General features: G+C 42.9%; 1 protein-coding gene across 9 annotated transcripts in view; it reads right to left on the bottom strand.

Moving 5' to 3' along the window:
* Window positions 1-25,529, bottom strand: part of SNED1 (sushi, nidogen and EGF like domains 1) — a 287,199-nt gene that overhangs the window by 86,449 nt on the left and 175,221 nt on the right. For all 9 annotated transcript variants that reach the window (XM_077488457.1, XM_077488453.1, XM_077488455.1 and 6 more), the window contains one exon: window positions 15,787-15,900. In XM_077488457.1, coding sequence (XP_077344583.1) covers window positions 15,787-15,900 — 114 coding nt within the window. The remainder of the gene's footprint in view (window positions 1-15,786; window positions 15,901-25,529) is intronic.

A 25,529-nucleotide genomic window follows, 5' to 3' on the forward strand; every position in this document is an offset into this window, starting at 1 on the left:
CTCTATTGTTATATCTTGATCTAAAAGGTTCTTGTGAGAGTTACTAAGTGTGGGGAAGCTTAGTGAGGAGAAAAAAACTGCGAAAATGGTCTCCACAGGGGGTAGTAGGTCGTCATAAAGTTTCTCATAGTATGATGCAAACTCCTGATTAATAGTTACAGGATATAAGGTAACAGATCCGTCGGCTAACTGTATGGCAGGTATCGAGCTATCTAGGTATTCAGTATGGACAAGAAAAGCAAGCAGTCTCCCGTTCTTTTCCCCCATGTTCATGTATTTTTGCAGACAGATGTAATTCATATCAACCAGGTGTAGTTGCAATGCCTTATGGGCATCAGTTAGTTCCCCCCGGGTTATTTTGGATGGATTTGCTTGGATCTTGCCTCCTCTAGGGATTGCTCAAGAGCAGCTCAAGAGCAGCCTGCAAGGCCCTCCCAGTTAATCTATAATGTTTAATGTGGGATATGTAGGAGCGTCGCAGCACTGCCTTAAAGGCACAACAGATACCATGTTACTGCTTCCCATGACATAGAAACCAAGAGTGACATATCTAAAGCTGAAGCCTATCTAGGAATGAGAGGGAATCTGGCAGGAAGGTTTGAAGTTATATTTGCATTGGCAGATGAGCTTCAAGACAGTGGCTGGGACTCTGACTGGTTAGTGGATACTTCTCAGCAAGAGTGGAACGTGAGGCTACATAACATCAAACCTTCCAAAATAAACAACAGTGATCTTCTGGGAAATATCATTATTTTTCCTCTCCTCCCTATTGATGTTCTTTGGGAGGGTCAGAAGTGGGTACAGGCAGGGGGCAAAGTGTTAGTCAGATATCCAGGCAAGAAGCCATTTAGAGGAGAGATTGTAGCTGAATGGCTTGGATCTACTGTTTATGTATTATTAGAAGGAACCATAGGAAGACCAGAGAAAAGTGGTTACATGATAGAAAGAATGACGGAAGATCGCAAGAGCAAGGCCTTTGATATATTACAAACCTGGACTTGTTTCTAAAGAACTTTAGAATGGACTTTCTAATGAAATTATTTAGTTAAAGACTGAAACCTAAATGACAGAAATATGGGAGGTGTTGCATTCAAGGAAAATTAATGTTTAGAATGAGTTTTCTTAGTAATGACGGGATTTTCTGTATGGAGTCTGAAAGAAAAAAAATATAGGGCGGAATGTACCTGGTATCAAGGAGAATCATTGCCAATGGAGATCACGAACATACAGTAACAGAAGTTAAGTAAATTGTAAGTGTATTTGTACTGTTATAGACCATAGGCTGTTCATTTTCTAGGCATTTTGCTTGTTATAGATATCTGTCAGTCTTGTATTGTATTCCTAAGATTGTAATAGTTTTGTATGTACAGCATCTTTGTATAGTAAAAGCACATTTACACACTGCAGAAGTCTCAGCTTCCTTGCTTAAACCACAAAGTAACCTAGATAGACAGAATCAAAACATAACACTAAGAACCAATTTATACATTTGAGCTAGTGATTATCCAGTTTCTGATGTATGAGCACATAACATTTCGAATGTAGTTAATGAGCTTGAAGATCTTACTCTAGGTCTCAATTTATCAAAGAAGTCTGTTATTTGACGATGTCTCCATGAAGTTAGGGGTATACTCCCAAGAGAAGATGTCAACTCCAAGAGGGGGGATACTTTACCCTTAGGGGTAAATTTCGCACAAGTCGTGTTCCAATCCGTGCCCCATATTCCCCATGTGCTAAGTTCTTCCCCTGGGAGGAACCAGGAATATCCTCCCATTGTGGGCAAGAGAGATATTTGCGAGGCCAATTTACCCGTTATATTCATTCTATCCCATATCGCCAAAGATGTCAACATTAAGGGAGATGTCTATTCTGAAATACCCCTTGACCTTTTCGGAATCCAGGGTGCCCCTGCCAAATTCCTGCCTGCCATTGTTTTCTCCAGAGAGACCCATATTTTATTTGTTGTATCGTGACACCAATTTAGGATATGTACTAGAGACATGGCCTTATAATATAGAGAAATATCAGGAAGCTCGACCCCTCCCACTTAGATCTGTGCAGTATATCATAAGCTAGTCTGGGAGGTTTATCCTCCCATACAAAGATCTGGAAGGCCCTGCGCATGCATTTAAAGAAGCTTTTTGTGGGATTGCAATCGGTATTGTATATAGGGCATATATCAACCTAGGTAGTATTATCATTTTAAAAGTGTTTACCCTCCAAAACCATGTAATTTAATATCCCTTCCATCCCTGCAATTCCTTCATTATTCCCACCAACAAAGGATTATAGTTAAGATCGTATAAAAGCTTTGGATCTGGGGTAATATAGACTCCCAAGTATACTAAATAGTCTAGATGCCAAATAAAAGGGAAGGAATACTGCAGGGATGTTTGCCACATCTGGAGGGCACATGAATTGGCAAGAGCACAGATTTCTCAAAATTTATCTTGAAGTCAGACATAAGCCCAAATCTGTCAACCTCAGACATCAAAGCAGCTAAGGACGCCCAAGGGTTAGAGAGATAAAATAATAAATTGTCTGCGTAAGCTGACACCTTATGTTCCACTGACCCAATAAAAATCAGTGCAATTTCCTCCCTTGCCCTGACCATGCGGAGGAAGGGCTCCAGTACCAAGGCAAACAGCAATGGGACAGGGGAAAAACCCTGCCTAGTCCCATTGCCTATGCCAAAGTAGTCTGAAAGTGTACCATTCACCTTTACTCTTGCTCTAGGGCCAGTATATAGTGCCCATCATCCTGTCCCTTAATCCTATCCCCTTCAACACCTCGTTCATAAATGCCCAATTTACCCTAGCGAATGCATTCTCAGCATCCATCGTTATTACCGCTCGTGGAGTTTGTTCAGGTCCCTTTTGCGCCCAATGAAGAATATGAAGAGCCTGGATTGTGTTGTCTCTAGCTTTTTGGTTCTTCATTAAGCCAGTCTGATCCAAATGGAAAAAATTCAGCACATGATCCTGCAGTCTAAGGGCCAATATTTTAGAAACTTTTTTTATATATGAATTAAGAAGGGATATGTGCCTAGAATTGGCACAATGTTGTGGATCCCTCCCAGATTTCGGAAGGACCACAACAGTACAGCTTCTGAGGGCAGCAAGTTTAAGGCAGTAATAGAATTAAGATAGTTACAAAGGGGATGTATCAAAGTTGAAAGGAATTTTTTATAGTATACATTCGTAAAGCCATTCGGCCCAGGGCTCTTTCCTAATGGTAATGTAGCTATCACTTTACACAGTTCCTCTGTGGTAATTGGACGTTCCATTTCTTCTAAGGCCTCTGATGTCAACGCAGCCATTGCTGCCTCCTTAAGGTATGCCCATATTGCCTTTACCTGTTCTCCGCCCATAGCGTTCCAAGATGAAGAGGAAATATTACATAAAGATGTATAAAAACGGTGGAATTCCTCCGCTATTAACTGAGTATCTACTACTTGTTTTTTATTTACCAACAGGGAATAAACGTGGCGTGATTCTTGTTGTTTTTTTAATTGCCTTGTCAACAACCGACCACATTTCCCTGCTCATAAAAACGATGGGCAAAATATCTATACCTTTGCTTGGTCTTTTGATCCAGACACTTTAACAGCTTCACTTGCAGGGTCTCCAATTCTTGGGCATCTACAAGATTGACGTGAATCTTATGTTTGACTTCAAGTTTATGAATCCTAGCTAATAGGTCTTCAATCTCTTTCTGTTTCTCCTATTTAATAGTGGAACCATGTGCAATTAATTCACCTCTAATCACTGCTTTATGGCCGCTTTTACTTCCCAAACTAATTGATTAGACACATCTCCAGTATAATTTTCCCTAAAATATGTTGCTAGTGATTGTAATAAGAGCTCTAAAATCTTCTTTATTATCCAACAAGGCTTCGTTCATTCACCATATTAACTCTCTATGTCCCGCTGTACTTGGGTGGATCATCATTGTTATAGGGGAATGAAATAGTAATAGACTCAATAGTAGCCGAGCCAACATTACTCAAATAAAATTGATCAACCCAAAAAAAGTCAATACAAGAATATGAGTTATGTACTTTTGAAAAGTAGCTGTAATCTTTCTTCCTATTATGTAATACCCTCCAGCTATCCACTAGATGCAATGAGAGTAAGCATCGTTTGATATGTTTTAACGCCCTGAAGGAAATTGAAGTTTTACCTGAAGATGTGTCCAACTTTTAATCCAGGACTAAATTAAAATCCCCCAAACCCCACTACCAGGAAGCCCTCTCTATACTTTTCCAACATCTCCAGTGTCTTAGAGAGGAATTTCACTGTATTTGCATTGGGAGCATAAATGGAAGAAAAAGTATAACAATGGCCCTGCAACCTCACCTTGATGAACAAATAACGACCTTCTGGGTCAACCTGTACAGACATAAAGGTCAGGGGGCACGATCTTCGAAAAGCAATCGATACCCCCCTTGCCCTTGAAATAGGGTATGGTGCATGAAACCACTGATCATAAAGCTCCAAAGGCAAATGAGGGATCAACCCTGCCACAAAGTGCGTCTCCTGCAGAAATATAACCTCTGCTGCCAGACGATGCAGTTCCTGCCATAAACTACCCCTTTTATATGGTGAACTCAAACCTCTCACATTATACAACACAATTTTTAGTGTATCACTCATATTTACATGTAGGTATATATTTTATATATTTTCTCTTATACTTAATACTCCTCCCTTCCATAAATCCAGGAGAAGAAAAAAAAATTATCCCCGTATCATACTCGGGCCACCATCTCCCACCCAAATGCAAAAAAAAACTAAAACAAAAAAACAAAACAAAACACACAACAATACCAAAATGTAAGGGTTGACAGAGTCCGTGAAGGGGCAATCGCCCATACGCTGAGCCTTCTGCAATCTTGCAGAATATAAATCCCCTTATACTGGCACCAGACTATTTGAAAAAACAAAAAAATCAACTAAACTCCTAAATTGAGCATTTTTTTACTCCCTCGGGAGATGATAATAAAAAGTCAAACAATAATTAATTTCTTGTAGCTGGATATGCATCTCTACTTAACACCACCACTCTCTTTTATCTAAACTCTAAAGAGGCAGGTTTTACCCTTTTCCCTTTTTTTTATTTTTATTACTGTGTCTATCTCTTCTTGGAACCTGCTGCCAGCTTTCTGGGGCCTGTATATGTGCCATTAAGCTGTTCAGTCTCCAATCTGGGAAATCAATCATTGGTTACTTCAATGTTTCCACAAATATTTTAAATCATCTTTAGTCCGTAGTACCACCTTCTTACCATTACGAGAAGCCATGAAACAAAATGGAAATCCCCAACGATAGTTAACATTTATTACACATAGTGCCTCTAAAAGAGGTCGAACCACTCTCCGTTGCATATGGGTATGCCTTGACAAATCCATTAACAGGGAAATCTGACACCCCCCCCCCAAAGTCAATCGTAGATTTACTATGCGCCGCCTTCATAATGGCCTCTTTCACAGCATATTTATGTAACTTGCAAATAATATCTCTTGGTCTTTCTGTGGAGGTGATGACATTAAGGTGCAATGTACCCTATTTCAATTTCCTCCCGTACTAAGTCTCCCATAATCTGTCAAAATAGACTTTGTGTACTTTGAAGTAGGTCAGAGGTCCCAATTGTTTCAGGTAGCCCCCGTATACAAATGTTTTGTCTTCGGTCTCTATTCTCATAGTCATCTAATCGGTCCAAAAGAGAGTTCATAACCACCTCCTGATTTTTAATTGTATCTTGAACTTCTACCATTGCTTGTCTAATATCATCTTGACTGTTTTCTATTGTCTCCACCCTCTGCCCCAATGCCACCATATCTTCTTTGAGTCCCTATACTGCTTTCTTGCACGAAAGCTCCACTGCAGATATTGTTGAATGTCACTTTTTGTGGGGAGGGCTTTTATGTGTTTTCTTATATCCCAATCCAGTTCCTCGTTATCTAATTCTGTTTGGGCTACAGGTCTATCCTTATTCATATCAAGTACATCTATACTTGGATACTGCACCTTTAATGTAGACCGGCTCTCCTGATCGGAACATTTGGATCCCTCTTTAAGTGTGGGGCTGCAGTCGGTTTCTATTAATGCACCGTTGTTCTGTGCTGAGGCTCTCTTTCCAGCTTGTCCAGACACCTGGATAGCTCCATTTGCTGTCATTGGATCCTGTTCCATCACCACAGTCATGATCCTCTCGCTGGCTATGGAGGTTCCCCTCTCCATTATTGGAGAGCCGTGGCCTGAACCCTGTGGTCCTCGAAACCTACGTCTGACCGCCGGTGATCCATGATCACGCACACCATCGTCTCTTGTTGCTGCAGCATCGCACCCAGCTTCCAGTGGACGTCTGCTTGATTTTATTGCACTTCCCTTCGCCTTTCCTTCCTCGCAGTCCGATGCCATCTTCTCTATTTGCTCAGCATCTGCCGCGTGTGTAAGAGGTAAGTTCGTACTCCTCTCCCTGTGCTCTTCTTGTTGCTGGCTGGTTGCGAGGCTGCTCTGCGGCACGTGGTCATGCTTTTGATCAGCAGAGGCTGCTATTTGCCACTACACTCTGCTTAGCATCTCGGGATCGCAGAGCTTTCAGACAGCACGTCTGCTCTCCATGGCCGTTGCCAGAATGCACTATTAAAATCTATATTACTTAAATAACAATCACAATGCAAAAGGAAAACATCAACCCTTTTTGCAAACAAAATAAAAGGATAGTTTCTGGGGTTTCTATCTCCATTTTATTACTATAAACAGGAGAAATATGTACTGCAAAGGTTACTGTTACTCATTAGTTGATGACGAGTTTGATTTCATGGCTTATTTAAAAAGAGAATAAGAAGAGTTAACCAAACATTGTTGCATCATATCAGCTGTATTCAAGTGCTAATTATTATCTAGGGGGAAAAAAACAAACCAAAAACTGAATTGTAATATTTACTGGAAGTTTGAGATGAGTAAATAGGCCATGATCCAATGAGTCACAGAACAACCAAGAATTTAAAGGTCACAGCCAGTCAACAGTCATGTTCCACAGCCTCATGCTGTTAATTAGCAGTATAAAGCCCTTCCAGTGATACTGTTACCAGCTGCTTAAAATCACAGTCTTTAAGGTCTAAACCATGATGGATAGAGACTGCTCAGATTTTTAAGGACACCCTTTTCCTGGCATTACTAGCTAATTAACTCCTTTATTGCAAAAAAAAATACTTCAGTTTAATAGTGAACCAGGATACTGTTTTAACCACTTAAGCCCCGGACCAATTGTCAGCCTAAGGACCAGAGGTCTTTTTACAATTTTGCACTGCACTGCTTTAACTGGTAATTGCGCAGTCATGCAATGTTGTACCCAAACAAAATTTGCATCCTTTTCTTCTCACAAATAGAGCTTTCTTTTGATGGTATTTGATTGCCTCTGCGATTTTTATTTTTTACGATATAAAAGGAAAAAGACTGAAAATTTTGGAAAATATATATATATTTTCTACTTTTTGTTATAAGAAAAATCGAATAAACTAAATTTTAGTCATACATTTAGGCCAAAATGTATTCAGCCACATGTCTTTAGTAAAAAAATGTCAATAAGCATATATTTATTGGTTTGCGCAAAAGTTATAGCGTCTACAAACTAGAGTACATTTTCTGGAATTTACACAGCTTTTAATTTATGACTGCCTATCTCATTTCTTTAGGTTCTTAAATGGCAGGGCAGTACAAACCCCCCCCCCATTTTGGAAAGTGGACACCCCAAGGAAATTGCTGAGGGGCATGTTGAGCCCATTGAATATTTTTTTTTTTGTCTTGAGTGTGATTGAATAATGACACAAAAAAAAAGTTTACAAAAAGTTGTCACTATATGATATATTGCTCACACATACCATAGTTATATGTGGAATCGCACCCCAAAATATATTCTGCTGCTTCTCCTGAGTACTGGATACCACATATGTGGGACTTTTTGGGAGCCTATCCGCGTACGGCACCCCGAAAACCAATAACTGCCTTTAAGATTTCTAAGGGTGCAAAATTTTGATTTTAGTCCTCACTACCTATCACAGTTTTGAAGGCCATAAAATGCCAAAATAGCACAAAACCCCCCAAAATGACCCCATGTTGGAAAGTAGACACCCCAAGCTATTTACTGAGAGGCATGTTGAGTCCATGGAATATTTTATATTTTGCCACAAGTTGCGGGAATATTACAAACTTTTTTTTTTTTGCACAAAGTTGTCACTAAATGATATATTGCTCACACATGCTATGGGCATAAGTCAGATTACACCCCAAAATAAATTTTGCTGCTTCTCCCGAGTACGGGGATACCACATGTGGGGGACTTTTTGGGAGCCTAGCCACGTACGGGACCCCGAAAACCAAGCACTGCCTTCCGGATTTAAATATAAAATGCTACCAAAAAAAACTGTTAGCGATCGCAGGGATCAGGCCTGACTCTGCGATCGCTGCAGTTATGTGTTTAGTGTTTTGTAAGTGACAGTGATCGATCGATACTTCACTTGGGTGGGCTGGGCAGAGGGGCAAAACGCAGGTGCTAGCAGGTATCTGGGCTGATCCCGCTAACAATGCGTTTTTTTGGAACCCTGAACTGCTGGGGACGCTAGTATAGATCTGATCAGATCAGATATTGATCTGTTCAGATTCTATACCACTACAGGAGGTTTATGCTTTGCGTGTGGGTGTTAGCGGTACTGGCACTAACCTAGCGCTGCCTGGGGTGACGCAGAGTCTGACCCTAAAACCTAATTGATATCACCCGACGGGTGATCAGGGGGTTAAACCTTTATTGGGTAATAAATGGTGGGTGCCCTGATGCTATAAAAAGCAAACTAACCAGAGTCACCCGTAACACTTATACGGTGATCAGTGGTGAAAGGGTTAACTAGGGGCAATCAGGGGGTTCAAATTTTTATTAGGTAGTATATGGGGGTCCCTGGCGCTATATAAAAACCTGACGGGGAACCTAAATAACTAACTGGCTAACCAGCGTCACCAGTGACACTTATACTGTGATCGCTGGTGTAAGGGTTAACTAGAGGCAATCAGGGGGTTAAAACCGTTATTGGGTAGTATATGGGGGTACCTAACGCTATAAAAACCTGGCGGTGAACCTAAAAAAAAAACTAGCTACCTAGCGACACTAATGCAGCGATCAGAAAAATGATCGCTTAGTGACACTGGCAAAAGGGGGTGAAAGGGTTAACTAGGGGCAATCAGGGGGTTAAAACCATTATTGGGTAGTATATCGGGGTACCTAGCGCTATAAAAACCTGGCGGTGAACCTAAAAAAAAAACTAGCTACCTAGCGACACTAATGCAGCGATCAGAAAAATGATCGCTTAGTGACACTGGCAAAAGGGGGTGAAAGGGTTAACTAGGGGCAATCAGGGGATTAAAACCATTATTGGGTAGTATATCGGGGTACCTAGCGCTATAAAAACCTGGCGGTGAACCTAAAAAAATAACTAGCTACCTAGCGACACTAATGCAGCGATCAGAAAAATGATCGCTTAGTGACACTGGCAAAAGGGGGTGAAAGGGTTAACTAGGGGCAATCAGGGGGTTAAAACCATTATTGGGTAGTATATCGGGGTACCTAGCGCTATAAAAACCTGGCGGTGAACCTAAAAAAATAACTAGCTACCTAGCGACAGTAGCGACACTAATGCAGCGATCAGAAAAATGATCGCTTAGTGACACTGGCAAAAGGGGGTGAAAGGGTTAACTAGGGGCAATCAGGGGGTTAAAACCATTATTGGGTAGTATATCGGGGTACCTAGCGCTATAAAAACCTGGCGGTGAACCTAAAAAAATAACTAGCTACCTAGCGACAGTAGCGACACTGATGCAGCGATCAGAAAAATGGGGGGGTTTGTGTACCTATGTGTACCTATGTGTCAGTGTAGTGTTGGTGCACACTTACTTTGTGTCTTCTCCTCGTAGTCCGGTCAAAAAGACCGCCCCGAGGAGAATGACATCACTTCCTCCTTCCTGTGTAAACAATACACAGTGGGAGGAAGCTTGTCATTGGCCAGGAGCGATACAGAGGGGGTGGCCAGAAACCAACGGCCATCCTCTCATCACGGATCGCTCCTGGAGCGAACCGGACTGCCGTATCCAGCAGGAGGGGGTCCGATCGGACCCCCCACCCACTGGAAGGCAGGCACGTACATGTACGTGCTTGTGCCTGCCTGTGCCATTGTGATGACGTACAATGGCAATACGGCGGTCCTTAAGTGGTTAAGTGGTTAAGGTTAACCACTTAAGCCTCGGACCAATTTGCAGCCAAAGGACCAGGCCCCTTTTTGCGATTCAGCACTGCTTTGCTTTAACTGACAATTGCGCGGTCGTGCGACGTGGCTCCCAAACAAAATTTACGCCCTTTTTTCCCCATAAATAGAGCTTTCTTTTGGTGGTATTTGATCACCTTTGCGGTTTTAATTTTTTGCGCTATAAACAAAACTAGAGTGATATAATTATGAAAAAAATGCAATATTTTTTACTTTTTGCTATAATAAATATCCCCAAAAATTATACAAAAAAACATTTTTTTTTTCTCAGTTTAGGCCAATACGTATTCTTCTACATATTTTTGGTAAAAAAATTGCAATTAGTGATTATTGATTGGTTTGCGCAAAAGTTATAGCGTTTACAAAATAGGGGCTAGTTTTATAGCATTTTTACTAATATTTTTTTTTTACTAGGAATGGTGGCGATCAGCGATTTTTATTGTGACTGCGAAATTATGGTGGACACATCGGACATTTTTGACACATTTTTGGGACCACTGTCATTTATACAGCAATCAGTGCTATTTAAATGTATTGATTCCTGTGTAAATGACACTGGCAGTGAAGGAGTTAACCACTAGGGGGCAGTGTAGAGGTTATGTGTGACGTTATGTGTTTTTTTTATTGTAGGGGGCGTGGCCTGGCATGTGACCTCACTGATCGTCTTTCCCTATAAAAGGGAACAGACGATCGGTGACAGCCACACTAGGAAGCACGGGGAGAGGTTTGTTTACACAGACTTCTCCTTGTTCTTCAGCTCTGTGAACCGATCGCGGGACACCAGTGGCGATCGGGTCCGCTGGTCCCACGGCCACGGTCACAGAGCTCAGGACCGGATCGGGAGCGCTCCGCTGGTGGCTCGCTCCCGATCCATGGCTGGGCACTTAAAGAGCCACGTACAGGTAAGTGATTGTGCCCAGCCGTGCCATTCTGCCGACATATATCGGCGTGAGGCGGTCCTTAAGTGGTTAAACCTCTTTTCTTCTAATTTTAATGCGTGGTCACGTGTCTTCCCGACCGGCGCACGCCGATGTACGTTGGCAGAATGGCGCGGGCAGGCATATTGGCGTACAGGTACGTCCAATCTTTATTGCCGCCCTGCTAGCGCGCCGGTCGGGACCCCCGTGAGTCCGGTCGCGGGTCCCGCGGACTCGATCGCCGCGGGCATAACCGTGATTGTCTCATGGGGCGGCTGAATGGAGAAATGCCGTAGTAAACAGCATTTCCCCATTCTGCCTAGCAACTAGTGATGCTGATCTCTGCTCCATGTGATTGGAGCAGAGATCAGTGTTCACTAAATGAAAGCCCAGCCCCCCACAGTTAGTAACACACCCCTAGGAACACTTAACCCCTACACTGCCACCCACTGGTTAACCCCTTCACTGCCACCCACTGGTTAACCCCTTCACTGCCAGTGTCATTTACACAGGAATCACTGCATTTATATAGCAGTGATTGCTGTATAAATGACAATGGTCCCAAAAATGTGTCAAAAATGTCCGATGTGTCCGCCATAATGTCGCAGTCACAATAAAAATCGCTGATCGCCACCATTACTAGTAAAAAAAAATTATTAATAAAAATGGCATAAAACTATCCCCTATTTTCTAAACGCTATAACTTTTGTGCAAACCAATCAATAATCGCTTATTGTGATATTTTTTACCAAAAATATGTAGAAGAATACGTATCGGCCTAAACTGAGGGAAAATTTTTTTTTTATATATATTTTTGGGGGATATTTATTCTAACAAAAAGTAAAAAATAATGCGTTTTTTTTTCAAAATTGTCGCTCTATTTTTGTTTATAGCGCAATAAATAAAAACCGCAGAGGTGATCAAATCTCACCAAAAGAAAGCTCTATTTGTGGGAAAAAAAGGACGCCAATTTTGTTTGGGAGGAACGTTGCACGACCGCGCAATTGTCAGTTAAAGCGACACAGTGCCGAATCGCAAAAAGTGGTCTGGTCTTTGACCAGCAAAATGGTCCGGGGCTGAAGTGGTTAAACTCCCTTCCACGAAAAAGTTTTATCCCTATTGTGGGGTCACCAGTATGGTATTTATAAATTAGAATCATATCCTCTCTCAGGCTTCTTTCTTCTCCAGAGAGAATACGTTCAGTGCTCTCAACCTTTCCTCATAACTAATATCCTCCAGACCCTTTATTATCTTAGATGCCCTTCTTTGTACTCACTCCATTTCCAATACATCCTTCCTGAGGACTGGTGCCCAGAACTGCACAGCATACTCCAGGTGTGGCCGGATCAGAGTCTTGTAGAGTGGAAGAATTATCGCTTTATCCCTGGAGTTAATCCCTTTTTTGAATGCATGCCAATATTCTGTTTGCTTTCTTAGCAGCAGATTGGCATTTCATGCCATTGCTGAGCCTATCATCTACTAGGACCCTCAGGTCCTTTTCCACCATAGATTCCCCCAGAGGTTCTACCCCCTAGTGTATAGATTTCATTCATATTTTTGCCACCCAAATGCATTATTTTACATTTTTCTACATTAAACCTCATTTGCCATGTAGTTGCCCACCCCAATAATTTGTTCAGATCTTCTTGCAATGTTTCCACATCATGCAGAGCAGTTATATCCCTGCTTAGCTTAGTATCTTCCATAAATACAGAGATTGAACTGTTTACCCCATCCTCCAGGTCATTTATGAACAAATTAAATAGGATTGGTCCCAGCACAGAACCATGTGGGACCCCACTCCTGACCATTCAGAGTATTCCCCATTTATCACCACCCTCTGAACTCGCCATTGTAGGCAGTTTTCAATCCATGTACTCACCCTATGGTCCTATTGCAAAATCCAGATAAACCACATCCCCAGGGGTTCTTCCTTTATCTAGATGGCAACTCACCTCCTCGTAGAAGGTTAATAGATTGGTTTGGCAAGAAGGATTCTTCATGAATCCATGCTGATTAATGCTAATGATACCGTTTTCATTACTAAAATCTTGTATATAGTCCCTTATTATCGCCTCCAAGAGATTGCATACTATTGATAACTGGGTAACTGGGCTGTAATTCCCAGGAATGTATTTTGAGCCCTTTTTAAATATTGGTGCTTCATTGGCTTTTCTCCAATCCTGGGAGTCTTCACAGGCATTATTTCTCTCATCTAGAGGAGATGGACAAGCTTTCTCAACTAAGCACACCCTCCTGCCAGTATGCCTAGTCTAAGGATTTCAGTAAGTAAATGCTACACAAATCATTTGCCCGTATTCAAGAAGGCAGTGGCTGGAAATGCTAGAGGGTGTTTTTCAATGCAATTTTTCCACAAAAAAAAGGATGGATGGGTGAGTTTGCTTTGAATATTCAAAATTAATTAAAATAGTGTATTCAGTTTGTGGTGCTCAAATACAGTTTAGTCTCCTTTAAATCACATATTCAGACAATGCGTGAAAAATAAAATTAGTTAAACATGTTACACTTAGCTTCTCTGTGCAATGGTTTTGGAAAAAGCAGTCACATTCCTCCTCTTCTCAGGTCTCCCGCCAGTGCTCCTGGCTCCTCTACCCCCACTGAGTGCCCTCATAGCAAGCCGCTAGCTATAGGGGGCACTCATGCATGCGTGCTCCCGAGCCACACTCTTTGTCTCTATAAGACACACAGAACAGGGCTCGGCCTCGCCCTCTGCTCCCTCCTCACTGGTTGTGAGTAACAGCAACGGGAGCTGTAGCAAAGTTCTCATGACAAAAGGGAGAGAGGAAGTAACTAAGTACCTTATAAGGGCTCTGGGTATCTTGGTAATAGTGCAACTTGTGAAGTAATCTGACACCTAGGTATCCACCTGAGACTAAGCTCTAAGTGGTAAAGTGTTTTTTACAGAAATACATAGTGACCCTGTTTTACCTCTCCATCAGGAATTTTTACAGCCAAGTTTGGAAGTTTAAACACTCCATAGTGAATAAAGTCAAACACATTTCTGGTTTCCTGATAGTTTTAATGTGAAAACAAATACAGAGACACTAATTTACAAGTAGCAGAAATATTAAAGTGTTTGTTACCCTAAAAAAAAAAAAAAAAAAAAAAATATCCTGTTTCTTTAAAGCATGAATAACAGTACAGTGCTTGTGCTGTGTAATTTGGCCATTTGTATCGCCTAAAATACCTGGTTGATCCTGCCCTTCCTTCTGTAAACTGACCACGTTTATCATGGCTGATGAGCCCCTGATACCGTGGTCAGTTTACATGCCTCCTTCATCTACTATTTTTCCTCTGTTCTCTTCCCCTCCCTTCCTACCTGTCAGCTTGTGTAAGTGCCTGCCCCTCTCCTCCTGCTGCTAAAATAACTTTGTAACTTTCAGGCAATCCCCAGGGTTCGATAATGCTTTGTGCCCAGTGTGTGTACTTTATTAAAAAAATGCAGTTCTATACCTTATTTCAGAGCGCCACTCATCCCTCACGTGACGGCCCACAGCTCTCCTCCACTCCTCCAGAGTGATGGGATTCTCAGCCCCACCCACTGTAGCTGTCAGATCGGGAGAGAGAATGGCAGCTGGTCACGTGAGCACCAAGCGGCGCTCTGAAATAAGTTATAAAACAAAATTTTTTAATAAAGCACACACATGGGGCACATAGCATTATCAAACACTGGGGACTGCCTGAAAATGAGTGGGTTTACAACCACATTAAGTATCATACTTTCTATAAGGTTACAGTATTGGTCCGATAACAGGACAAGCCTGTCTTGCCTTTTATGTTGCTGGTCCCTGTATGGGTCCAGTCTTCGCACATCACAGTAGGCATACCATTGCAGAGGTCTTCATGGTTTGAAAACCATAGAAATGTACCACAGCCCTGGACCTGTTTAGCACCCTGTGGCTAAACTACACATGTTGCACTCATTGCCAAGGTGAGAACCAAAGCTGGATCCAGTGCCAGAAACATCATTACAGGCCAGCCCCATAGCATAGGTACGGTTCCCAAGGCATTACTGAGGTTACACCAATCTAATGTTATAGCATTAGACAATGAAGAGTTGATTGAAGAATTTGAAGTAAAAACTAGTTGAGCATAGAAACATTTACATCAGGGAAAGAGGTCTATAGCCTAAGGACAATAGCAAAAGACTGAGGTTTTACTGAGTGGGGCAAGGTTAGAGGTATTCCCAGGGGGTTTGTTCAAGAGCTTAGTCAGTGACCAATCACCTGAAGGTAACAGTCTATAACTCAAGGTCTGAGAATATCCAGCCTGTGTCCTGTACTGTACGATTACGTTTAATTACTATAGGATAAGGAAAGGTTAGAACTTTTGTTTGATTTTTATTGATGTAACTGAATTCTGTACTAATATCAATAAGAATGGCACAGTACAGCATTTCCCATGGAAATCTGAATACCATAGTATAGCATTGCAGGTTTGCCCTGCTGGATAAATTTTCCAGATTATGCCCATATACAGAGTATAAAAGAATGCTGTGTATGCTTGGCTTACCCGTTTCAATGCTTAGCTTACCTGTTTCACAGTGCTCCCCAGTAAATATCTTGGGACAGGAACAATTGTAATTTGCACCCTGATTTACACAGGTGCCTCCATTAAGGCATGGAGAAGATGAACAAGGGTTGATCTCTGATGAAACATGAACAAGAAAGAACAGATTAACAGCTTAATTAAAACTAAATGCTCACCAACAAATATGTAGTGTTGCATAGCACTGTAAGTAAAACAATTTTCATTGTTTTATGTTTTCAAAAAAATATTTTTTTTTACTTACCATAAAAATCTTTATGTTGGCATTATTTAAGGGACAAAATAATTCTGAGACATATGGGTTATACTGAATTTTGGATAGAACTGGATTGTAGCAAAAAAAAAAAAAAAAGTGCCACTCAGCCAATATAACCCCTCCCACTTACATCATGCTTCAGTTTTGACCAAATGTAATATTAGGATCACAAGCAGGGTGGGACCTGTGTCCCTTTAAGTGGAACTAAAGACATTTTTTTTTCATGGATAGAGTAAGGGAGATGTATAACCTTGTAATTTCTTACCCGCTACAGTGCCTTGCGAAAGTATTCGGCCCCCTTGAACTTTTCAACCTTTTGCCACATTTCAGGCTTCAAACATAAAGATATAAAATTTTTATTTTTTGTGAAGAATCACCAACAAGTGGGACACAATTGTGAAGTGGAACGAAATCTATTGGATTTTTGAAACTTTTTAACTAATAAAAAAATGAAAAGTGGGGCGTGCAAAATTATTCGGCCCCCTTGCGTTAATACTTTGTAGAGCCACCTTTTGCTGCGATTACAGCTGCAAGTCGCTTGGGGTATATCTCTATCAGTTTTGCACATCGAGAGACTGAAATTCTTGCCCATTCTTCCTTGCAAAACAGCTTGAGCTCAGTGAGGTTGGATGGAGAGCGTTTGTGAACAGCAGTTTTCAGCTCTTTCCACAGATTCTCGATTGGATTCACGTCTGGACTTTGACTTGGCCATTCTAACACCTGGATACGTTTATTTGTGAACCATTCCTTTGTAGATTTTGCTGTATGTTTGGGATCATTGTCTTGTTGGAAGATAAATCTCCGTCCCAGTTTCAGGTCTTTTGCAGACTCCAACAGGTTTTCATCCTGAATGGTCCTGTATTTGGCTGCATCCATCTTCCCCTCAATTTTAACCATCTTCCCTGTCCCTGCTGAAGAAAAGTAGGCCCAAACCATGATGCTGCCACCACCATGTTTGACAGTGGGGATGGTGTGTTGAGGGTGATGAGCCGTGTTGCTTTTACGCCAAACATATCGTTTTGCATTGTGGGCAAAAAGTTCGATTTTGGTTTCATCTGACCAGAGCACCTTCTTCTACATGTTTGGTGTGTCTCCCAGGTGGCTTGTGGCAAACTTTAGATGAGACTTTTTATGGATATCTTTGAGAAATGGCTTTCTTCTTGCCACTCTTCCATAAAGGCCAGATTTGTGCAGTGTACGACTGATTGTTATCCTATGGACAGGCTCTCCCACCTCAGCTGTAGTTCTCTGCAGTTCATCCAGAGTGATCATGGGCCTCTTGGCTGCATCTCTGATCAGTCTTCTCCTTGTCTGAGCTGAAAGTTTAGAGGGATGGCCAGGTATTGGTAGATTTGCAGTGGTCTGATACTCCTTCCATTTCAAAATGATCGCTTGCACAGTGCTCCTTGGGATGTTTAAAGCTTGGGAAATCTTTTTGTATCCAAATCCGGCTTTAAACTTCTCCACAACAGTATTACAGACCTGCCTGGTGTGTTCCTTGGTCTTCATGATGCTCTCTGCGCTTTCAACAGAACCCTGAGACTATCACAGAGCAGGTGCATTTATACAGAGACTTGATTACACACAGGTGGATTCTATTTATCACCATCAGTCATTTAGGACAACATTAGATCATTCAGAGATCCTCGCTGAACTTCTGGAGTGAGTTTGCTGCACTGAAAGTAAAGGGGCCGAATAATTTTGCACGTACCACTTTTCATTTTCTTATTTGCTAAAAAAGTTAAAATTATCCAATAGATTTCGTTCCACTTCACAATTGTGTCCCACTTGTTGGTGATTCTTCACAAAAAATTTAAAATGTTATATCTTTATGTTTGAAGCCTGAAATGTGGCAAAAGGTTGAAAAGTTCAAGGGGGCCGAATACTTTCGCAAGGCACTGTATCTATGTCCAATTCATGAGATTTCTTTTCACTTCCTGATTCATAGCCAAAACAGGAAGTGAGCAGAAACCTACCCAAAGTGAGGGTATCCCATCATCGGCACATGCACACTGAAGCAATGGCATGTACACGCCGGTGCTTCAGTTAGTGTGCCTTCAGTCGTCATCGCGGCTTCAGAAGTAACAATGAACAGGCTGGCTTCATACCTTATAGAGTAGCAAGAGACAATACGACCAAGGTATTAAATCTTTTACATGTTGCAAAATCCACAAACACCCCGTGTGTCTTTTTAAACACAGATGCCGAAAAGGCATTCGACCGAGTAAATTGGACATTCATGTTCTCACTGCTCCGACATGTTGGTCTGGGGGGGGGGGGGGGGGGAGAGAGGGGGTGTGATGCTAAGTCTGGTATCCAAGATCTATTCCAACCCAACAGCCCAAGTAAAGGTGAACGGAGTCCTTTCTGACCCTTTCCTGATTAAGGATGGAACGAGGCAGGGATGTCCTTTATCCCCTCTTTTATTTGCCCTCTCACTAGAACCTTTTCTATCCACGATCAGATCAAACCCCAAAAATTTCTGCCTATGCCAATGACCTACTTTTTTCATTAACAAACCCGATGATATCACTACCAAATCTACTTATGGAATTTAATGTCTACGGAGCACTTTCCAACTTGCAAATTAACTTTACCAAGTCGGAAGCAATGGGAATAACATTACTGCCACATACCCTCTCAATGATGCAGTCCAATTTTTGCTTTAAATGGACGACGACCACACTGAAATATCTAGGCACACATACCCCTTCTGACCTTTCCCATCTATATGAATACAACTTCCCACCGTTACTGATTAAAACTCGGATATTGTTGGAAAAAGTACTACACTTCGGGAGGTGTAACCTACTAAATATGAGCATTTTACCACAAAATCTATACCTTTTTCAGGCTCTATCTATTAAGATACCTTCCACTTACTTCAGACAGGTCCAAGCACTTTGTGTGGGCACACAAGAAACCTCACATCCCCCGCAACCAATTATCCCTCCTGAAACAACTTTGAGGCCTGGCACTGCCAAGCAATCCACCTTGGCAGGGCTATTGATTGGCAATGCCATTTCAAGTCAAAACTATGGGCACAGATAGAACTGAGCCAGACCGAAATCCCCCTGAAAACTGCGATATGGTGCTAAGTGTCCCTCCCCCAAGAGTTAAAATCCCATCCACTGATAGAAAACATACTGCGACAATGTTACCAAGCCACCCTACTAACATCCCTAATGACAAGGTCTTTCCCACTGGCCCTGATCATAGGACCCCCCCACTTCTACCCCGAGCTCTCACTCAACGAGTTTTAAATGCTACGAGATTCCAACTGCGAGCAAGCATCCAACTTTGTAGTCAAGGGAAAATGGCCTTGTCAAGTCCTAGGTGTGAGGCCGGATTGCTGAGAGGGCGCCCCTTGCAGCTAAGTGCAGCATACACCTGGGAGTGAGACAGGGAGTACGGTCCCAAAGGTGCAGAGGTTGCCAAGTGCTGCTGCTGGGTAGCTGGGTAGCAGGGTAGCAGGGGGCAGCTGGAGTGCGCTGGATAAGCTGATTGGGCAACAGTGCGAAGAGAGATCCCAGGTAGGAAGCAGTACATCAGGATGCTTTAACAAGTGTACAGAGAATAATTTGGGGACTCTTAAGGGATCCCAAACTAATAACCTTAGAATAACTGGGCACAGCTTGCTCCAGGTTAAGATATGGAACACTGGGACAATAAGGGCCAAAATTGGATTCATAAGCCTGGGATACTGAACCACCTCAGGTACAGATTTCTCCAAAAAGAACAGATTACAGTCTTCCTCCCCAGCTGAGAGTGCCAAAGTAGCTGCAACTGAGGGCCAGTTCACACCACATGCAGTCCAGTGAGTTTTTTTCCGGCATCAAAAAAGCATGGAAAGTAAGTTATATGGTTTACAATGTACAATGTCATAGTTCACACCAGTGCTTGCAGTTCCAGTGTGTTCCAGTTCCAGAAACAAAAGTAGAACATGCTGCATTTTTCCTGTAATGGACTGTACTGCAACGCTGTAAAATGTGTCAAAAACACACTAGAACACAGTAAAACAAACCTAAATGCACCACAAATGCACTGGAACACACATATTGAAGATTAAAAAAAAAGAGAGAGAGAAAAAATGCACTGGGTTGCATCAAAAACGCACCAAAAGCACATTAACATCAATGGAATGTATTAAAAACGCAAATGCAGAAAAGCATCTGGAACGCATATAGACTGCAATTTTATGGTGTGAACTCGCCCTGAATGCAAAACAGACTCTGAAGGATAGGGCACAGAAACAGGGGAGACACTCCTGAGGGAGCCAGGGAAAGTTCTAAGGAGGGTAAAGACACTAGCAATGGTCAGTGATTTGGAGTCAGAACTTTTAGGAGTGACACTGCAAGCCACCCAAAACTGTTAGTGAATTGTGAGCTAGAAGGGACTGCAGGACCACTTCTTTTACACTTGTTATACGGCACAATAACAGTATGAGAAGTGAGGAAAATCCCAAAATGGGTGCTCATGGGGCAACTGCGGAATCAGGGGAGGTTAAATGGCTGTTTTTAGCCAGGTCACTGTAAGACAGTAGTAAGAAGGAAGACCCTGAACTTTGCAAGAAGATGTAGCGAATCTCAAAGGCAGATTGTGGGAGATATAGTGAAAGTGCACACACATACATCTTTATGTGTACACTAAGTGGGCAGAACCACCGCTTAGTGTGTGGCAGCGTCTACGAGTAGCGTGCAACAAATTTTGTGTTTAGCAGTGCCAATGTAGAATGTCCAAGATAAATTAATTCAATCTTATTTTTATTGAGATAAGAAAAAGACATGGTAGAAAAAAAAAAAGGGAGTACAGAATAATCCAACATATTTGTTTTACATTGATACATAGACAGATAAGCAGAAAAATCCAACTCTGCTACAATGGGGTCAAACTATCTCTAGGTTAATATGAATTCTTGAGGTTCATTTTGTGTAGTATGGTGTAAGAGCCTGTACGCCTACAGTGCCTATTCCAAGGTAAAGTGAGTATGTGCGCACCATTATCCTCTCAACGAGTGATGCCCACTCATTACAGGTAGGCTAGGGCTGTTGTACCTATTCTGGCCACGTCCCCTTTGGGGATGAAGCTCTGTATGTGTCACCATCACGGTCTAATGAGACTTCCTCACAGGGGGGTATTCCCACCAAATGTGAAGTAAGGTTCCCCTAGATGACAAGCAATGCCAGCAAGTATCCGGAAGCGCAGAGTTTATCCGGTGCAAAGTCGAAGGGCACCTGTACCAATGGGTCAACAGCTTAAACCCCTTTTCTTGAGAGTTGGAGGCTAGGGACATTTTGTGAGTCAGTATGAAGCACTTTTGCCAGTCTACAGGTGAGATGGAGTGGCCCAGGTCTTCCTTCCATGCCTGTGTGTATGGGGGAAGGTCAGGATTATAAGCCGTAGGCAAGAAAGAATATAATTGAGAGACTACATGTGTAGGAGGGGTGGCCTGGAGCAGCATGTCCTCCAAGTCTGTTAAGTCAGTGAGTACGTTAGGTAACGATGGGAAGGTGCGAATGAAGGAAATCACCTGTTGCCTCTGCAGCCAATGCGTCGAGGTATGAGAAGATGAGTCTGGGGGAACGTCTTGACTCAGAGAGGGGTCTGAACGTAGGACTTGGGCAAGTCGCCTATGGTCCTCCTTACACCAAGGTCCAAAATTCGCTCCCCTTAGGGCCAGTGGAAAAGCCAGAGTCCCAAATAATGGAGTCATGGGTCCCTTCAGGGGAGATAGGGTCTTGGAGGAATTCATTCGGGTCCAGATTTGTATGGTTTGTCGGTTGAGGTCGCTCAGGGGTTCTTCTCCTTTCAGGAATTCAGTAGGCGTCCACGGCAAAACACAGAGATCTATTGGGTTAATATGGTTCACTATCTGCACCCACAATTTGGAGGAGAAATTATGAAACCAGTTAAGTATATGCGTGAGCACAGCTGCTCTATAGTATATGGAGGCATCTGGAGCTCCTGCTCCGCCACAAAACTTGGGGAGCGATAAAGTCTCATAGCGTATCCGGGGACGAGCCCCTCCCCAAATAAAGGCGGAGAATAGTTGGCAGAGCTTCTTAAAAAAATAGGAGGGTATGGAAATGGGAATTGTTTGGAACAGATAGAGAAACCGAGGGAGGACGTCCATTTTTCGGGCATTCACTCTGCCTAGCCACGATAGGCATTTTTTTTGCGTAGTTCGAGAGATTCTTCTTGGTTCTAAGCAGAAGGGGTGCATAGTTCAGAGAGAATAATTGGGATCTCTCCATGGGTATTTGGATTCCGAGGTAGCGTATGGAGGTAGAGCCAGTTTTAAATGGATACCTAGCGGAGACCTGGCGGAGGACCTCCTGGGACAGTGAGATGTTCAGGATTTCTGATTTAGTATGGTTTACTTTAAAATTGCTCAGCATGCCAAACCTTGTGAATTCCTGTATTATATGTGGTAATGATATGTGGGGTTGGGCTACAAACAACAGCAGGTCATCCGCGAAGAGCGCCAGCTTAGAATGAGTGGGGCCTATCGATACACCTGAGATGTTGGGGTTATTGCGTAAGGCTATTGCTAGGTGTTCCATGACAAGGACATAGAGAAGGGGGGATAGAGGACAGCTCTGTCGTATCCCATTATGAATGGTAAATGTAGGAGACAGTGAACCATTTACCCGAATTCTGGCAGAAGGGGAGGAGTAAAGGGACATAATTCGGGAAAGCATTTTAGGACCCAGACCTATCTGTTGCAGGGACATCCAAAGGAATTGCCAGTCGACCCGGTCGAATGCTTTTTCGGCGTCGACCGTCAAAAGGCATAGAGGGATTTCACGGGTGTGGGCATAGTCGGTAAGAAGCAGTGTTTTCAGGGTGTTATCCCTTGCCTCACGCCCACTAACAAAACCCACCTGGTCCAGATGTATAAGGCGGGGGAGTAGCGGTTGAATTCTAGTAGCTAATATTTTGGCATATATTTTCAGGTCCACTCCAATTAGTGATATGGGCCTATAATTTGCACACAAGGTAGAGTCTTTGTCTGGTTTTGGGATAATGGTAATGTGGGCTTTGAGCATTTGTGGAGGAAACACTGAGCCTTCCGATAGGGAGTTAAACACCTTAGCCATAAAGAGGGTCAGTAGAGGAGCAAATGTCTTGTAGAATTTAGGGGTAAAACCGTTGGGTCCTGGGCTTTTACTGGAAGGGGTGGCTGCTATCGCCCCTACTACCTCATCCGCTGTGATTACTTGCTCTAGCTCTTCTATAGTATCACTATCTAATCTAGGGAGCTCAGTTTCCTTGATAGAGGACTGACCGTCAGGCGTAGGAGTGTAGGATTGGCTAGAGGTGACGTCGGACGGTAGGTTGTACAGTGTTTGGTAGAAATCTCTGAATGTTTGCGAGATCACGGAGGGCTCGTTAAGCATTTCTCCAGAAGGGGCCTGAATATGGGGTAAAAAAGTGGAAGACGTGTTTTGGTGAAGGGTGCGGGCCAATGGTCTACCAGATTTATCTCAGAATCGGTACTGATGTAGAGCCAGTCTGTCCATATAAGTACCAGCTGAGGCCTCATACAGGTCCTTGAGTTGGGACCGGCCTAACGAGACCTCCGTCAGAGTCACCAGCGTAGGGGCTCATTTATGTTGGGTCTCAAGGTCCCGAAGCTTTTGTGTTGCTGAGGTTATTACAGCTGAACGAGTCTTTTTCAAGCGGGTCCCCACCTGGATGAAGATTCCTCGCAGGACAGCTTTAAGCACCTCCAATTGTAAGGGTAGTGAGGTGGTGTCCAAGGCATGATCCAATAAGAAATTAGAAATGGTTTCTGAAACCTTGTGGGAACACTCAGGGTTTGCGAGAAGGGGATCATTCAGCCTCCATGTCCATTCCCTCTGGTGTGGAAGGGATAGACAGTGTCAGATAAATAGGCGAGTGGTCAGACCAGACCATTGAGTCTATTTCACATTTAGGTGACCAATGTAAGCAGCTATGGTCAAAAAGAAAGTAGTCGATACGACTATAGGAGTGATGGACCTGTGAGAAGTGGGTATAATTGCGATATGTAGGAAACAGAACACGCCAGACGTTGATTAAACGGAGGTCGTACATAGTCCGTTTAAAAGCCCTCAACTTAGTAAAGGATACGGATGAGCGAGAGGTGGACGAGTCTAAGAGAGGGTCTAGGGAGGCGTAAAATCCCCGCCTATGATTAGTTTACCCTCTGCAAATTCTGACAAGATCTTCATGTATCGCAGAGCAGTCGAAATTTGGTTAGTGTTTGGTAGGTAGAGGTTGGCTATAGTGAATTTGGTGCCCCATATGGAGATCTTAACAAACACATACCTTACCTGAGGGTCCGACAGCTGGTCTATCAGGGCAATCGGGAGCATTTTGTGGAAGGCAATAGAAACGTTTTTAGTTTTCTGAGAGGAGTTTGTACTGTGGAACCATCCCTTAAAGTACCTGTTGGAGCAGGAGGGGGTGAAGTCTGTGTGGAAATGTGTTTCCTGTAACAGTAATACGTTGACTATGCATTTGGTACAAGATTTGTCCTCTCTTGGATGCAATATTGAGGCCATTTACATTGTACGAGCAACACTTCAGGCGAGGACGAGATAGTACTGTGTGGGCCATAGTGGAATGAGGATAAGAAAATCAGGGTCTAGACTGAGGGGTGGGGGGGGGGGAGGAGGAGTATGGAAGGGGGAATTTAAAAGGTAGCAGAAAGTATATTAGTACAAAATTAAAGAGAGAAAAAAAAAACACCTAACGAAGGAGGGCACCTAGCTAAGGAGCCTGGCACATCTAAGGGGTCCACGAGAACGGGACACCAATGTGAAAAATCACAGAAACAGGCACTATTCGTGCTCCGCCTCTTGAGGGTCAGGGGTCGAAGTGGAGAATCTGAGATGTGAGCCCAGTAGCACAACAGGCATGTAAAACTTCACTGAGGCACATCAGTAGAACAAAACATTAATACAGAGCACACAACGGGTCCTCCATGAGGGAGGCAACGGACTACATGGGCAAATAGCTCCACGCTGGCCCAGTCCCCCCCCCCCCCCACAGAGGAGACATCAGTCCGTGAGACACCTCACAAGAAGGGAGCAAACATTTTTAACATATGTTAACCACTTACCCCAACAGGGGGCCCTGGAATCGATCCATGTAATAATACTGAGAGCATGTTAGGGTAAAATCATCCGGTTTATAAGAAACCATGAGTAGATAACTATGGAAGCCCACATGGATTTTGGCAAGAGACCGTGAACCCGGCCGGTCCATCTGTCCCCTCTCCATCCATATCCAGGTGGGTCATGACCGCTAAACATTCGGCGAGCAGACCTGTACAGTGAAGTATATTAGAAACACAACATTGACATATCGAGATCAAGCATTAGCAACCTGCCGTTCTATTGCCTCTCCCGAACCCCAGTCAGTTCCAATACACTAACAAAGGGCAGGGAGAAGGTCCATCATTTTGGTGCACCAGCTTTCTTGA

The sequence above is a fragment of the Lithobates pipiens genome, unplaced genomic scaffold (assembly GCF_037356315.1).
Source record: "Lithobates pipiens isolate NorthernLeopardFrog02 unplaced genomic scaffold, aLitPip1_a1.2 Scaffold_18, whole genome shotgun sequence".
In the NCBI taxonomy this organism is placed as follows: Eukaryota; Metazoa; Chordata; class Amphibia; order Anura; family Ranidae; genus Lithobates; species Lithobates pipiens.